This window comes from Littorina saxatilis, linkage group LG9 (genome assembly GCF_037325665.1).
Source record: "Littorina saxatilis isolate snail1 linkage group LG9, US_GU_Lsax_2.0, whole genome shotgun sequence".
In the NCBI taxonomy this organism is placed as follows: Eukaryota; Metazoa; Mollusca; class Gastropoda; order Littorinimorpha; family Littorinidae; genus Littorina; species Littorina saxatilis.
The window spans coordinates 48,614,195-48,630,673 of record NC_090253.1 but is presented as its reverse complement, the minus strand read 5'-3'; the positions used below and the strand labels follow the sequence as shown (position 1 = coordinate 48,630,673).

At 42.1% G+C, this 16,479-nt stretch overlaps 2 protein-coding genes across 2 annotated transcripts in view; both read left to right on the top strand.

The window, feature by feature from the left end:
• Positions 1-4,788: 4,788 nt before the first annotated feature.
• On the top strand, positions 4,789-11,033 carry LOC138976332 (uncharacterized). The gene is made up of 6 exons (XM_070349199.1): positions 4,789-4,894; positions 6,846-7,979; positions 8,551-8,691; positions 9,114-9,275; positions 10,449-10,628; positions 10,894-11,033. Exons 2-6 carry the CDS (start codon positions 7,209-7,211, stop codon positions 10,975-10,977), a joined length of 1,338 nt encoding a protein of 445 aa, XP_070205300.1. The 5' UTR covers positions 4,789-4,894; positions 6,846-7,208; the 3' UTR covers positions 10,978-11,033.
• A 1,519-nt stretch (positions 11,034-12,552) lies between these two features.
• Positions 12,553-16,479, top strand: part of LOC138977240 (E3 ubiquitin-protein ligase TRIM45-like) — a 27,929-nt gene continuing 24,002 nt past the window's right edge. Inside the window, exon 1 of the mRNA XM_070350146.1 lies at positions 12,553-12,676. The gene's annotated coding sequence lies outside the window, so the exon portion shown is untranslated. The remainder of the gene's footprint in view (positions 12,677-16,479) is intronic.

The window sequence follows — 16,479 nt, the reverse complement described above, 5'->3', positions numbered from 1 at the left end:
ATACGTCACAGGAACCGACTTCGGCTGATAACACTCTTACCTTGTGCTGTTCGAGCCCAGGTTTGATTTTCAACGACAGTGTTGAACTCTGTTCGCAAAACGTCTAATGCGTTTACTCCTGCCATCTTGTGATGTTCAAACCGAGCCGGTAAAGACGCTGACTAGTGTTTTTGATGCGGAGTTTTTGAGTCTCTTAACCACGTGACTCCTGCATTCAATACACGTGTACGAAATAATTGATACACGGGTAAGAAATAATTCATACGCGTGTAAGAAATGATTCATACGCGTGTAAGAAATGACATTATTTATTGTACGTTTATTCATTATTTATAACACGTGCGTTAATCATTTAATAAACGTGTAATAAATATGATTATTTCTTACACGCGTATGATTTGTTTCTTACACGGCTATGAATTATTTCACGTGTATAGGTTATGAGCAAAACGGTTTTCCATATCTAGTGCATTAATAATCCTTGTCAAGTTGTTAAGCCAGGTGCGCACACACAATATATATTGCGTTTATAGCGTGACGGTAAGGTCGAACGCAAACAAGACCCAGGCTTGTTCGAGTAAAAAAAAATAGACCTGTTATGTACACCGATTAATAGTTTCGCGGCCATTTTGGATTTTGTACATGCGCAGATTGTATTTGTGAGAGTACGCGCATGCGCAGATATTTTTTTTCGAGCGGTTTTCTTCTTCCTCCTTTTCCGGGTTCCTTCTTACGGTTGATTTGAACGAGTAGATCCAGTCTCAAGAACACACAATGTTGTTGTCTTCCAGCCCTGAAGTAGCTTTTGAGTGTCGGAAGAAAGAGTGTAAAGGTTCTTAGGATTACATCGGGCACACAGACCAAACACGCCATTTTCATTTGTTTCCCTTTGATGTGAACGCATGCGCAGATCGTTTTTGCCCGTGTTTTTTTCTTTCTTTTTTTCCTCTTCCGGTTTCCTTCTTTGTTCCACGTAAACGCCAAAATTGTTAACTGGTGTATTGCTGTTTTGACCACGAATTCTGTTTTCAAAAGATGTTTTTCTCCGCGAAAGATCCATGTGCAGTCCCTGTAATATATATCGCAGAAGACGAATAAGTCTGCATATACTTACGAGATTTACCGAACATTAAACTAATTGCAATGTACACAAAACAAGAGGCGAAGCCTTCAAGGCTCACGTAAGAAATAGACAAACAGTAACACAAACTCAATCACTCCGTCACACATACACACCCACACACACAGTAAGCTTAGGTGACACTGTGCAAGAAAGAGAGACACTAGATCTAGATCTGTCTGTCTGCATGTAGCCTACTTACAGGGACACGACTGCCAAATAGTCTCGGCCCGCTCAAAATAACAATGACCGAGACCACACACACCACGCGAGAGAGAAAGACTACAGGGAGGCATGCCGTCATGATGCATTAATTGACGTCAAACACTTTTGACCGTGACGTAATCTTATGCGAGCTTTATCCATAGTCTTGGATAACCACTCACACATAGACTCGGAAATGTTAAAGTTTCTACCACAGACATACACACGCACAAACACACACGCACACACACACGCACAAACGCACAGACAGACAAAGTTACGATCGCATAGGCTACACTTCGTGAGCCAATAAGCTTACTCATGGACAAGACTGTAAGAACCAAATTCTTTGTATAGTATCAATTGGTCATCATACGATCCTTGATATTTCATCTATATCTACATTTACCAGGTTTTATATAACGTCATATTGCATGCTTTCATAGTAACATTCTATTTGCCGTTATCTGACTTCGCAACAAATAATAATGTACGTGATTGATGTTAGAAGAGAGCTCGGGTAGATTCAGAACAGATTCAGCAAATGGATGTTTCAGATAAGTAACTTCCTTTCAACATTACATGCAATGAAGGTTGTATAGTAAACGGAGAGTTTGTTGATACAGTGCAGTGATGTATTTCATGTTTGTCGTCATGTGTAAGAAACACATCTGGCGTGTATTTAATACATGCTTGGCAGAGGTTTTGCAAGATGGCCGGTCACTCTCCCAAAACTCATACAAACCCGGCGGAGTTATTTTTGGAATTCATTTTTTTGCAAACATCTGCAATGATTTGTTCAAAACTTCCCCGAAGCTATGCCAAATAAGTAATTGAAGTTTGATGATCGAGCGGTTTGCAGTCGCCCAGCTCTCCTGTATCAGGAGTCCGGACTTCCGTTCGTCATCATATTTTATTTAGTCGTCATAGATACCCATTCGTCAAAGCATACTAAAACCGTTAGATTGAGGAAGTCAAACTTATAGTCCAGCAAACGCGCATGCACATTCCGTGCCATGCAGGGCTAAAACGCTTCACATTACATAAACACACACACTGTCCTTTGGAGAATATCATCGTCTGACAAGACGACAAAGCACAGCAGTCCTGGTTTGTTGTCACATAATCACAACCCAAACTTGAAATGTATAGTTCCTTGGGGGATGATAGACAGTTTGTTTTGCTAAATCATATATCTCTCTTTGGAAAACAGTGCTATGGTTTACAATCTACAAAGGTTGTTTTTTGTATGTCAATAAACAGCTATCAAATGATGATACAAGTGTGTTTGTATTTGTGTATGTGTGTGTGTGTGTGTGTGTGTGTGCGTGCGTGCGTGCGTGTATGTGTGTGTGTGTACGTGCATGTGTGTGTGTGTGTGTGTGCGTGCGTGTGTGTGTGCGTGTGTGTGTGTGCACGAATCACCGTGCTTGATTGTTTTTTTAAACAATACTCTCCCCCCTCTCTCTCTCCATCAGCTTTATCATCTATCTCTGTCTCATTAAAGCACCGACACTTCCGCCGCACCCCTAACCCCACCCCCGACACACTCATACATACGCACGCACACATACACACACATGCACGGACGCGCGCGTGCACTCATTAATTAGAAATGATGAATAAAAACACTGAGAGAGAGACAGACCGAGATAAAGACCGAGAGAGTCAAACAGAAAAAAACAGACAGACAGACAGACAGACTCGTACAGGGAGATAAAACGCTGCTGAAAAGATAATTTCTTTAATGATGTTACCAAGAATTCATATAATAATAGCAAAGATTACCCATAGAAGTTCTAAGCGTGGTGCATACAGTCTTATATTACCAACTTGATCAAACAATGAACGACCTGCAAGGATATCAAACGAAAGGGTCAAACAATACACTTTCTTCAATTCCTTAAATAGCATAATTATGCTTCTCATCCAAGTCTTATTTAATTATAACGTATACTACAAAATCATGCCAATTGAATAATCGCACTGTTTGAAATACTTAATTACGGCAGCTACACGCAACTAACACCGGGATAGTCATATGTTGGACGTGCATGACATGTTTGGCAAAACAAAAACAAAACAAGTCGCGTAAGGCGAAAATAAAATATTTAGTCAAGTAGCTGTCGAACTCACAGAATGAAATTGAACGCAATGCCATTTTACTCGTAGCATCGTCAGGCCACCGCTCATGGCAAAGGCAGTGAAATTGACAAGAAGAGCGGGGTAGTAGTTGCGCTAAGAAGGATAGCACGCTTTTCTGTACCTCTCTTTGTTTTAACTTTCTGAGCGTGTTTTTAATCCAAACATATCATATCTATATGTTTTTGGAATCAGGAACCAACAAGGAATAAGATGAAAGTGTTTTTAAATTGATTTCGACAATTTAATTTTGATAATAATTTTTATATATTTAATTTTCAGAACTTGTTTTTAATCCGAATATAACATATTTATATGTTTTTGGAATCAGCAAATGATGGAGAATAAGATGAACGTAAATTTGGATCGTTTTATAAATTTTTATTTTTTTTTACAATTTTCCGATTTTTAATGACCAAAGTCATTAATTAATTTTTAAGCCACCACGCTGAAATGCAATACCGAAGTCCGGGCTTCGTCGAAGATTACTTGACCAAAATTTGAACCAATTTGGTTGAAAAATGAGGGCGTGACAGTGCCGCCTCAACTTTCACGAAAAGCCGGATATGACGTCATCAAAGACATTCATCAAAAAAATGAAAAAAACGTTCGGGGATTTCATACCCAGGAACTCTCATGTCAAATTTCATAAAGATCGGTCCAGTAGTTTAGTCTGAATCGCTCTACACACACACACACACGCACACACGCACGCACATACACCACGACCCTCGTTTCGATTCCCCCTCGATGTTAAAATATTTAGTCAAAACTTGACTAAATATAAAAACAGCAGAAATCTGATCTTTGTAGCTTCTGGTAGTAACTTGACAGCAAGCGCCTGTTGAAAACCCAGTGTGGCAACAACGGAGTAACCCTATATTTGTGTCAGCCAACCATCCGCCTACATGCGATATAACTGTACGCAGGTGCAATTCATTGCCAAGAGATAATACATGGAATTGCAGCTGTATTCCAACATTCATAGATACAAGCGGGTTTTCCGCTGTGTCTATCATCACAGGTAAGTGCCTTCTCTGTACAAATCATCGTTCTTTGAAACTTGGAAAGCATTCGCCTATCTCAATAACAGATGAAAGTCATGTGTGTGTGTGCAAGGACACGTATCGACACATTCTTGATACTGTGTGTGGAATTCAACAGAACAATTAAACTGTAGGATCTGTGTGTGCTTCATTACATCAAACAAAATGATTGTGTACTCTTTCGCAAACCCTCTACTTTGTAATGTTGAAATCATGCGCCTGTTTGATTTGCACACATTCACATGACATGTTTGACACGCCCACAGTCCGCTGTGTTGACGCCGTAACATTACGAGGTCACACTGCGACCCAGTCTTGACATTGTGTGTGCATTTCAACAGACATATCAAACCTTGAAGTCTGTCTGTGCTCATCGCATCAGGTACGTGTGCTTTCGGCTAAATCCTCTTTTTTATAGTTCACGTTTGTTGCTCTGACGTGGTTATAAAGCAAGGTTTGGAATATCTCTTTCAGTCTTTGGAAAGTTTCTACCTTCTGTTTTCGGGAAATGTATTTTCTGTTTGCTTGAATCGATCATAGCAGTAAGACACTGACGGTGCTAACTAGACTTGCTGTGTGTGAGTTACACACTGCTTGCCTTGCTCTGTTTGTGTTGAGATGTTTCTCATTTCTCTTTCTGTCGATGAGGGATTTTACTTCATGAGTTGTCACATTCTCTGCTGCGTTACAACTCAATAGCAATGTCAATGTTCGTCGAGTGTTGTGTTCCGTACAAAACCAGCCGTGTGTGTTTGCATTTCACAAAACTGTTGAATGTGATGAAGATGCATGAAGCAGGACCTACTGGTGTAAGATTTAGTTCAAACCGGCCCCCGTAGTGCAGTGGTTAGCGCATCGGGCTGTGGGCCGGGAGGTCGTGGGTTCGAATCCCATCAGGGTCATGTGGGTTTTTCGGGCTACGGTCGGCTCCTACCCAGAGTGGAAGTGCTATGGTTCCTATGGGAAGGCTGGAATCACACAGCCGAGTGTCATTCACTTAACGAATGCGACTTTGAGGGTGCTCAGGTTCTGTTTACCTGACCAACACCGCAGGTGCGGCAGTTCTCGGGCCTGGTTGACACCAGGATATATTATGACAGTAAGCGTAGAGTGCTGCCCTGTCACGTAGTCTCAAACCAAATTGGAAATCCATAGCATCATAATTATAATCATCCTCATCTCATTAATCATCCAAAATTATAAAGTGTCCTTGCTCTTGTGGCCCTTCATGCCCGGAGCTCTCATGGTGACCTTGGTCTCAGTGTTCCTGTTCGATCCTTCCCTGAATAGTACTTCTGCTGTCAGTCCTCAGCGGGTGACGTTCTGGGAGGTCGACGGAGGGACATGGTGGCGGTCTGCTCTCTGGAGGGGACCCTCACTCAGTCTGGCTCCGCGACTTAGCTGTCAATGTCGTTAGTAGGGGGCATAGTAGGTAGTGGGCTGCGTCCGTTAGCTCGGGACAGACCCACTACTGAACACCGTCGAAGTGACTCAGCAAAAGTGCAGTGTCATCTTCCGAGGGTAGCCTACCGCAACGACCCGACATCCCTCCCTGGAGCGTCTGTAAAATCGACAAGTCTGGCAGCGGAACGAAATTCAGATGTGGATGGAACAGTGAGTGCAGGGACGGGGCGGCGTGAGTGCACACTGGGACAAGGAACAGGTGTAAGGGAGAAAAAAAAAAAAGATTTAGTTCAAAGGACAGGTCTAAGCATCCACACTCTGCATTGTAAGGGATGTTGCTGTAAATCTGACTTATCCTACTTATTCTTCTGTGTTCTTGGGCTGCTACTTCTACGTGCATTTGTTTTGATGCTGTCATGTTGTGTTTGAACGAGTAAGCTTTCATGCGTAGGTCTATTTCTCTCCTTCATATACTGGCTATGAAATAATAACTGAAAAGGAAAAAAAAGGGCTTGTTGAGGAGTATTATTCAGTTTGTAAGTAGTCTTAATAAAGACCAAACGAACATGAAACCGCACACATTGCTTGTCACTGGTATTTAACAGATTTATGATCATTCTTTGATCCGTCAATTTGTGTAGTAGTAGTAGTAGTAGTAGTAGTAGTAGTAGTAGTAGTAGTAGACTAGTAGTGGTAGTATAAGAAGTAGTAGTAGTAGCAGTAGCAGTAGCAGCAGCAGCAGCAGCAGCAGTAGTAGCAGTAGTAGTAGTAATAGTAGTAGTAGCAGTAGCAGAAACAGTAGTAGTAAATTTGGTGTTGCTACTGCATTACTTGTTGTTTCCTTAGAGAGTGCTGCTCCTGCCAAAACTGTTTTTGTGAATTTGCCTACGTTTTGTTTGGCACCTACCTTTACTCGTCGGTGATTTCAGGACTACTTCGTAGCCATGGCAACGGCGGCTGGTGCAAGTACAGCGGACACTGAAACAGAATGCTCCGTGTGTCACGAGCTGTTCAAGAACCCCAAACTGCTGCCCTGTGCTCACGTCCTGTGTCGCCACTGTCTTCTCTCCTGGCTCGCCTCCAACCCCGAGGCCCTCTGTCCGCTCTGCAGGGGCGCCATCGCGGACCCCAAAGAGAAAAGCAAGATGAAGGGGTGGGAGGAGGCGGTGGACGCCTTACCCGATGACGTCGCCATGGCAGCGCTGGTGTAGAGTACACGTGTACTGAGCCAGGACCACGTGTGTGTGGGATGCAAGTCAGCGGCTGTGTCTATCTGTCTCAGCTGTAACGACATGATGTGCCAGTCTTGCAGCGACCTACACACTAGATTCTCCGCGATCAGCCATCACAAGGTGGAAGACCTGTCCAACATGACAGCGGAAAAGCTAGCCGCCAGTCAGCCTGACCACTGCAGCGTGCACACCAGCAAGCCCTGCGAGCTCTTCTGTCCCACTCACGGGGCCGCCATTTGCCACCTGTGTGCCAGCGCCAAGCACCGCGCATGCCCAGACCTGACGGAACTGGCGGAAGCGGCAGACAAGTCACGTGAGGAGCTGAGTCAGATGGTGACGTCACTCCTGACAGAAGAGCAGCAGCTGGAAGAAGCTGTGGCAGCGTTGGAGCGCCACCTGGAGGCCACGGAGAAAGTGGTGCAGGAAGCTGTTGCTGAGATCGACAGGACCTGCGACAAGTTAGAGAACTCCGTCAAGGAATGCAGGCGTCGTCTGAAAGAGTTGACGCTCGATGCCAAGGCAAAGGTGAAGGACACAGTCTTAGCCGTCAATGTCACCTTGTTGGATCATCGAGGCAGGCTGACGTCACACCGACGTGTTGCTGATCGAACCACCAGAGGGTCCACTAATAAAGGGATGTGTGACGTCACTCGTGCTCTGAGGGACCGTGTGAAGGACATACTGGTCACCTGTGGTCAACGCCGAGCGGACTTCAAGTCGGTTTCCATGGTTACGCTGACAATTGACGCTGCCGCAGTGGCCCGCATTGAAAAGGAACTGTCGGAGCTTGGTCAGGTGAAGATACGTCCTGCGTCTGTCGGTCCTGTTCAGGTGAGAATATCTATAATGTTTTTTGTTGTTGTTGTTGATTTTTACTCTCTGATAGTCAGCCTGTGAACGGTTGACTAATATACAGAAACGCCGTCGCATTTATACAATGAAAAAGGTTATATTTTAATTGGATTCCTTGCGAAGCGCACTAACATTTGTACTTTTTAAGACGAGCACCATAGAAACAGAGAAAATACCATCATTATCATATTTCAAAATTGGAATAAGTTTTCATTAAAATAAAACATGCCTGCATTGATAACATTATCTCAACTTTACTTTTTCAACAAATAACGTGTATTTCTCTAAAGTTGGCATGGCGATGCAGCATTCTAGACACAAATTATGGCAAACGTCGGTAGGAAACAAACGCTATTTTGTCACAGTCTAGCTACGACAATTTCGTTATTCCCTGATACACTTGACGATTCACTGTGAGTACTTTGCATACGTTACAACAACCTCTGCTGCGATGAATATAATGATTAGGTTTTGTTTGCATCTCGTCATCAGTCCCTTTGGGTTGTTGATTGGTGATTGATTAAAGGTGTGTGATGTCTCGTTGATGCAGAACCTTGGGTGGTGTTTTCACACAAACCACGGGGAGGACATTGTACTGAGCAACGACGGTCTGACAGCAGAGAGAGTCAGGGGATATAAAAATGGTATTGTTGTTGCTGACCAGCCCATGGTGCCCGACGTGTTGTATGAGGTGTGTATGTGTGTGTGTTTGTGTGTGTGTGTGTGTGTATGTGTGTGTGTGTGTGTGTGTGTGCGTGCGTGTATACATGTGTGTTAGTGTGTGTGTGTGTGTGTGTGTGCGTATGTGTGTGTGTCCGTGGGTGTGTGTGGGTGTCCGTGTGTGTGTGTGTGTGTGTGTGTGTGTGTGTGTGTGTGTGTGTGTGTGTTTGTGTGTGTTTGTCTGCCTGTCTGCCTTTTTGAGTGTGTGTCCTCTCCGGTGCCTGATGTAAAACAAAAAAATATTACTTCATACTCTATTACCATTGTTAAAATAAAGAATTGCATTTGTCTTTGTCATTGTCGTTGTCTGTCTGCATACATGTGCAAACACTAAGATCCCTAAACAAAACAACATTTGAAGTTAAATTGTAACAGACACGGAATTGTGTGCAGATCCGAATAGACAAGCGAGACCCGCAGTACGGTTCCTGCAACCTGCCGTGTGGAGTGGTGCTGACTGATCCCGATCACCTCCGTCTGCCTGACACAGCTGTCAATGGATGGGGCAGTGAGGCTGTTGTCATCAGTGATGCTGTGTTCAACCGTGAACACACAGTAAGATCATGTTCACACAACTTTGCTTGTTAGTGTGCATCATATGCTGCATGATATATATGTCTAAATGTTGAAGTTACGACACTTTTTAATACCAATTTTTGGTTACAAGAAAGGAAAACAAAAAATGTGTTGGGGATTGTTTCCAAAGTTATGTTGGGTTTGTCTTTAGAATATGTAATGTTTAGAATATAAAAGAGTTTTTTTAAGGGAACTTTTTTTAAGCCACACCGATCGACACAAACAGTCGATTTCGCTAATATTTTGCCTTTGATATTTTTAGAGTGTGCTGTAACAAGTGTGAAAAAGAGAGAAATCAGTCGGACAGACTTTATGTTACAGAAATGTGAATATGATGACATGCCAAGATTGAGATAAACGAGGGTTGGGTAATTGAATGGAGTTTCTGACCGAACAGTTACAACCACATTACCTATATTGGAAGTGGTATTAATCCCTGGTTTACGTTTCTGGCAATGATGTGTTTACGTTTGAAATATTGTAACGTGTCTGTCCGATATGGCTGGAAATAGCGTAATTACATGACGTTTTCGTAGGCTAAAATTAGATCAGTTTTTTAATTCGCTTGTGCATATTTCCTGAGGCATCCGATCGAGTTTAACCAAAACATGACACAATGCCGAGCAGAGTCCCCACAACCGTATATGCAAAACAGAGAAAAACATTGACCGTGACATATTTGCACAGACCTTCAAAACGTACCATTACCCTTATGTTGAAAAATAGCATCAGCAGATGTAAAAGTGATCGTACTCTGAAAAATATGTAAGTTGAGTGAAATAAAGCGCTGTTTAAACGTGTTCACCATCTGCCATGTCAAAAAATAGATATAAGTATAGCCTCAGGAAGTTTAACATTATGATATTCTAGTCAAACCTATTTCAACACACACTGAAATTATCAGAAACAAAAATGTTAGCCAATTTATTAGCGACGTTGATTTTTAGAGTCAATCGCTGTCGGATGTCATTAAGGCAACATTTTTGTTTTAACACACACACACACACACACACACACACACACACACACACACACACACACACACACAAACACACTAACACACGCGCGCACACAGACACACACACACACACACACAAACAAATACACACACACACACACACACCTATAAAGTCCGCATGATCATGTCAACAGGACAACAACAACCTGAACAACGCAACATATAACCTGTCGGAGGGAACACGTGTGGGAGTGATGGTGACGACCAAGGCAGAGCTCCACCTGTGGGTCAACGGCAGTGATCGGGGAGTCATCGCCACCACTGTTCCCACGCCCTGCTTTGCTTTCTTTGACCTGCTTTTCATGTATAAAAGGGTATGTAGACGTTTATTCGTAACCTTGGTGTGTGTGTGTGTGTGTGTGTGTGTGTGTGTGTGTGTGTGTGTGTGTGTGTGTGTGTGTGTGTGTGTGTGTGTGTGTGCAAGAAAAAAAGAGAGAGAGAGAGAGAGAGAGGGGGAGAGAGAGAGAGAGAGAGAGAGAGAGAGAGAGAGAGAGAGAGAGAGAGAGAGAGAGTAAGTGGGCTACTTTTGCATATTAAAAATGAAGGCACACTCAGTGTTGGCCCATAATCATATTTCAGGTATCCATTCTTCCCTCGACACACCTTGGCTTAGAGCGGAACACAGAGATCCACAGTCCAATGTCTGGCCGCAGAGACATATGACGTCACACCTATAACTGTCGACCACGTGTCAGTCATGTGGAATTACACCCTGAGCTGAAGACTGGGCTCCTCTCTAGAGAGGCATAACTAACCAGAGATATCTTTCTGTGATAGGAACATATTGACACTGCTTGTTATCCCATCAAACACTTTGAACACCTCCTTTGATTATTACCGTATTTCATGCAAATAAATCGTCTTAAAAAAGTGAACGCTTTGCTAAACACACCGGTAATGGTATTGTGTCAAACTGAAGTGAAAACTTTACTGAACACACCAGTGATGATACTGTGTTGAACAGAAGTAAAATATTTCCGGAAGACTCTGGTAATGGTATTGTGTTACAGAGAAGCGATCGTGTTGCTGAAAACACCATTGCTATACATGTATTGTGTTAAAGATAAGTTGAAGCTAAATTGCTAAACACACCGGTGATGATTGTGTGTTAAAGAGAAGTCACAGCTCTAGACCGGTATTAGTGTTGTGTTAGGAGAACTGGAAGGTTTGCATAACACACTGGTGATAATATTTGGTTAACAAGGATGCATTATCAGAATCAGTGCTCATTATGTTTATTCCATTTATGTTCGAGTTTAGAGATGTCTGTGAACATATTTGTCTTCAGTTTGCTATGTATTGTTCTGTCCATATTGTAAGTTAACTTTCATGTATTCGCACTGACGTACGCGTGCACATGTAAAGACACACATGCATGCACGCACACACACACGCACACGCACGCATGCACGCACACATGCAGGCACATTATTTATCTACCTTTCTATCTATCTATCTATCTATCTGTCTATCTATCTATTTATCTATCTATCTATCTATATATCTAGCTATCTATCTATCTATGTATGAGGTTACAAATCTGTAGATACAAATAAAACCCAATATGAACTGCATTTGTGAATATATACTTGAACAACAAATACATTGCATATTAACAAAACATTGACAGAGCTGCTCGGTCACAATTCTTAGTCCCGTGACTTAGAGTCACCATGTACCACACACTTGATTTATTTACAGAAACAATAGACAACTCAATACTGACTGAGAGGTGAGACTGGGTTTTCTTTCTCATTCGTGTCACAACGCCTCTGATTTCAAAAGCATATTGAATGTAATCATGCTAGGCAAACCGCTGCAGCGTACGGAACAGTCAATCATAACAGCTGCACACCCAGCACTGGGTTTTACCGGAATGGACATGTTTAGGACGGAGAGTGCAGTGTTTGGCAGCACGTGAGTGCAGCAGATTAAGTTGTCTCTGTTACCTCGGTCAGTGATGATGAAAGCAAGTCCATACTTGAACACACCAGTGATGACTGAAGAAACTCATGTGATCCACTTAACATGCTGCAAAGTCATCTTTCTAAATATACCATAACAACGTGCTATCCAGGCTTGGCTCTGACTGTGCATTTAAAAAACAAAAACAAATATTAACCCTTGGGTGATTTGTCACATCAGGTAATGTAGTGCTCTTTTGCAAACCTTCGTTATTGCAAGATCAAAAGCAAGCGCCTGTTTGATGACAGTTAGTCACGTGACCTGTTTGATACACCCGCACTCCGCTGTGTTTTCCCAATAGCATTGCGAGGTCACACTGCGACACGGTCTTGTCACTGTGTGTGTATTTTGACCGACATATCAAACCGGGGAGGCTGTGTACTGTTCATCACAGCAGGTAAGTGTGTTCTCTGCTAATCTCCGCTTCTCAGACAGCTAGGCCCTCCTTGTTGCTGGGACGTGTGGATGAAGCAAGATGCGGGATAACAACTGAGCAAGTTCCTACTTTCTGTTTCCCGGAAATGTGTTTTCGGTTTGCTTGAATCGATCATAGCGGTGAGATACCTTGAACAGTGTCGTTTGACTAGATATGCTGTGTGCTTAGACATAGAAAACACTGTAACAAAGTACATACTTTATCACAAAATGTTAAGAACCTGCTTGTACAGAATAGTGTTTATCCGGAGAGAATAAGCAAGGGTGAACATGATATGATTAATGTCTTTAAATGTGTGTGCCTGTTCTGTATCGCAGTGTGTGTCTGTGTGTCAGTCCCATGTTGTGTACAGCACTGTCTTGCTGTCTGTACTAGATGTTTTATCGCAGTGTGTGTCTGTGTGTCAGTCCCATGTTTTGTACAACGCTGTTTTGTCTGTCTGTGCTGGATGTTTTATTGAGCGTTTCACCCGAGGCACGCAGTTTTTGTGTAGCAAGTCGCACAGAATATGATATATCGTGCAGTGTATGTAGGATTTAAATTCCCTGTTTAACAATGCGGCTTTAGACATGTGTGTCAAGTTCCACTATTCTTCTTGTCTTTTGAACATTTATTTTGACGTTGTTGAATTACGCATTCTTTCATTGCGTTTACAAAATTAAGAAACAAAGAAAATCACAAATACACCCACACACACACGCACACGCACACACACACACACACACATACATGCAAGGCCACCCAACTGGGTTTATTGCTAACATTATGTCAACTGGGTTCCACATGTTCTAAACTAGTGAGCACTTCAAAAAGCACTATACAGCTTCATTTAGTTGTAAATGATCCGAATATGAGTAAAAAAGAAAAATATCTAAACAAACTTCGATGTTGCTGACTTTGGAAAAGTTTGGAAAAGTGGGTTTCTTTTTTGTACTAGTGGGTTCCTTGAGATACACACCGACGACCAAACTACCAAACTGGGTTCCAAACCTGATTCTGCTGTTTGGAGCCTAAATTTGGAAGTTCCACCTTGTTCTCTCAGGGGCGGATCCAGGGGGGGTTTCCGGACCCCCCCCCCCCCACCCTCCGCCCCCCCCCCCCCCCCCGCTTAAATTTTTTTTTAAATTAAAAACAAAGAAAAACTGATGGCTCAGGTTGCACCAGATTGCTCCATTTTCCTTGATTTATATCAAAACTGTTCCGGGGGGGCATGCCCCCAGACCCTATAAGAGCAGGCCTTTGTCTTTTAAGTGACAGTTTTAGAAAGTAGGTCGGCAATTTGCTGTCTCAGGTTACACCAGATTGGTCAATTGTCCTTGTTTTGATCCAAATTTGTCTTCCTAAATATACTTTTTTGGAAGGTGTATTAGAGGAATTCCGGGGGGGGGGGCATGCCCCCAGACCCCCCTAGATGGTTTAAACACTTCGCGTCCTCAATTAACTGTTTCGCGTTGTCGAACTCTCCCTAAAAGACATTTGAACCCCCCCCCCCCCCCCCTCTTAACCATGCTGTGATCCGCCCCTGTTTCTTGTGTGTGTGTGTGCGTTTCGATATCAGTAACTCATCGTCAATTGTGGAAAGTCATAATAAGCCTGGACACATTAAATTTGCCGCCACACCAAATACGAATTGTGATGTTCAGGAATGAGCCTATGTCCGAAAATGGAATTTCTTAGCCTATGGTTACAAATAAATGTCTAACCAATGGCTAAAAGCCATTTAGCCACAGGCATATTAATGCATTCGGCCTTGGACTAAACATTCGTTTTGGTGGTAGAGGGCCTCACCACTATTAAAAAAAAAAGAAAAAAGGTCATGCATTCTGTACAGTATTCAACATTCAACAGAACATTCATTCGTCCATTGGCTAATCCGCAATTTGTAGCATTATTTGTGAAGTCTGTAACGCTCCTATTATAGACATGGATGCAAACACTCAAGACAAATGGATCAAGTTTAGTCAGCCAATTTTATTTAAATCAATGTTAACTGACAAAACACTTTTTGTGAGCAAAACACCGAATGAACTGCAACAGCAAATTTAATTTGAAACATTAACCAAGCACATTTATGAAAAATGATGAAACTAAAATAACAAATAATCAGCATATTTTACATAAAACGAGCCTAATTTTCACCAAATTGTAATATCTCCACAAGTCATGGGCCAAAATTTACAACAGACATGAGACTATTCAGTAATCCCTTTGGTGAAAATGGTCCATGGAATTCAAACAGTATACGAAAAGTAGTGACATTCCTTCTGGTAATTTGTCTTGGAAGAAAACAAAAGCATATACTGCATAAAAGTATATATGTACATGCCTCAGGTATTCAGGACTCAAGAATACTTATTCCTCAGCCCATAAATAGGGTGATACACCATAACATTAACAAACAGAAATTCATATGAAAATATTCGGCACACAGGCATACTTGATACTGGGTTAGTCTTTCTTTCTTTATTTATTTGGTGTTTAACGTCGTTTTCAACCACGAAGGTTATATCGCGACGAGGGAAAGGGGGAGATGGGATAGGGGAAAGGGGGGAGATGGGATAGAGCCACTTGTTAAGTGTTTCTTGTTCACAAAAGCACTAATCAAAAAAATTGCTCCAGGAGCTTGCAACGTAGTACAATATATGACCTTACTGGGAGAATGCAAGTTTCCACTACAAAAGACTAAACATTTCTTACATACTGCTTGACTAAAATCTTTACAAACATTGACTATATTCTATACAAGAACCACTCAACAAGGGTTAAAGGAGAAACAGAATCCGTTAGTCGCCTCATACGACATGCGGGGTGCAGAGAAATAAGGATGTGGAAAAGAAGACTTTTGGTAAGTGAAATAAAGGTGATGGATCCAGTCAGGTAGAAATAAGACAACAAGAAAAGAATTGGAAAACTGCAGGGAATAGTAGGGAGAGTTTTCTTGGAAGGAAATATAGGTGAAAGGACTGGTAAGGCAGAAATAAGACAAAAGAAGAGAAGAAACAGAACCGTTAGTCGCCTCTTACGACATGCAGGGTAGCATCGGGTAAATTCTTTCTAGTCCCAACCAATATGGGACTCCCCCTAACCCACGGGGGGTACTGGGTTAGTCACATGTGCATGCATATCTGACACTTCTTCATGAATTTCACATGCATGTCCGCTGCATTTGTTCCCCAATCATCCGCATATTCACATACCTTTTTAACATACGATAACTATATATACGCTCTTGCAAAAAATATGAACGTGTGATCAATAAAACAAATGTTGTCATGTAATAAACTGACATAGTTTTCCTGGACAAAACGTATTACAATACCATCAACTTAACCAAATACAACTTCTTTTTGTGTTTTTGGCTTTCAAATAAAAAATGGCCAGTTTTCTAACATGTGCAGCTGCGCAGGGTTCTGTGACTGTACAATTGTGTTGACAATCGAAACATACATGTTATCCTGTATTATTTTGCTGCAATCAACTCTGCACGCAAATCTTCATACGCTAGGCATACAAATACAAAATGCACATCACTTTCAATACATGTTTTACAAAAAGGACAGAAAAATGCCGTAGTTAATTTAGTTTTATCATGGCTGTGCTTATTTGGCTCTGTAACTGCTAATCCCATTCGAAAACTTGCAAGGGTCTTGCGGCTGGACCAATTTTGACATTGCAATCAATTAACCATTGCCTACATGTTTGAACAAATACAGGGATTGACTGAACTCCTGGGTTTTCCCATACAAATCCAAATCTATACAAAC

What these genes read in the sequence shown, in the direction of transcription:
- LOC138976332 (XM_070349199.1), top strand. Translation starts at nt 7,209, where the DNA reads ATGATGTGCCAGTCTTGCAGCGACCTACACACTAGATTCTCCGCGATC. An exon ending in CGTCTGTCGGTCCTGTTCAG is followed by an intron (nt 7,980 to 8,550) that starts GTGAGAATATCT and finishes TCGTTGATGCAG; the next exon opens with AACCTTGGGTGGTGTTTTCA. An exon ending in TGCTTTTCATGTATAAAAGG is followed by an intron (nt 10,629 to 10,893) that starts GTATGTAGACGT and finishes ATCATATTTCAG; the next exon opens with GTATCCATTCTTCCCTCGAC.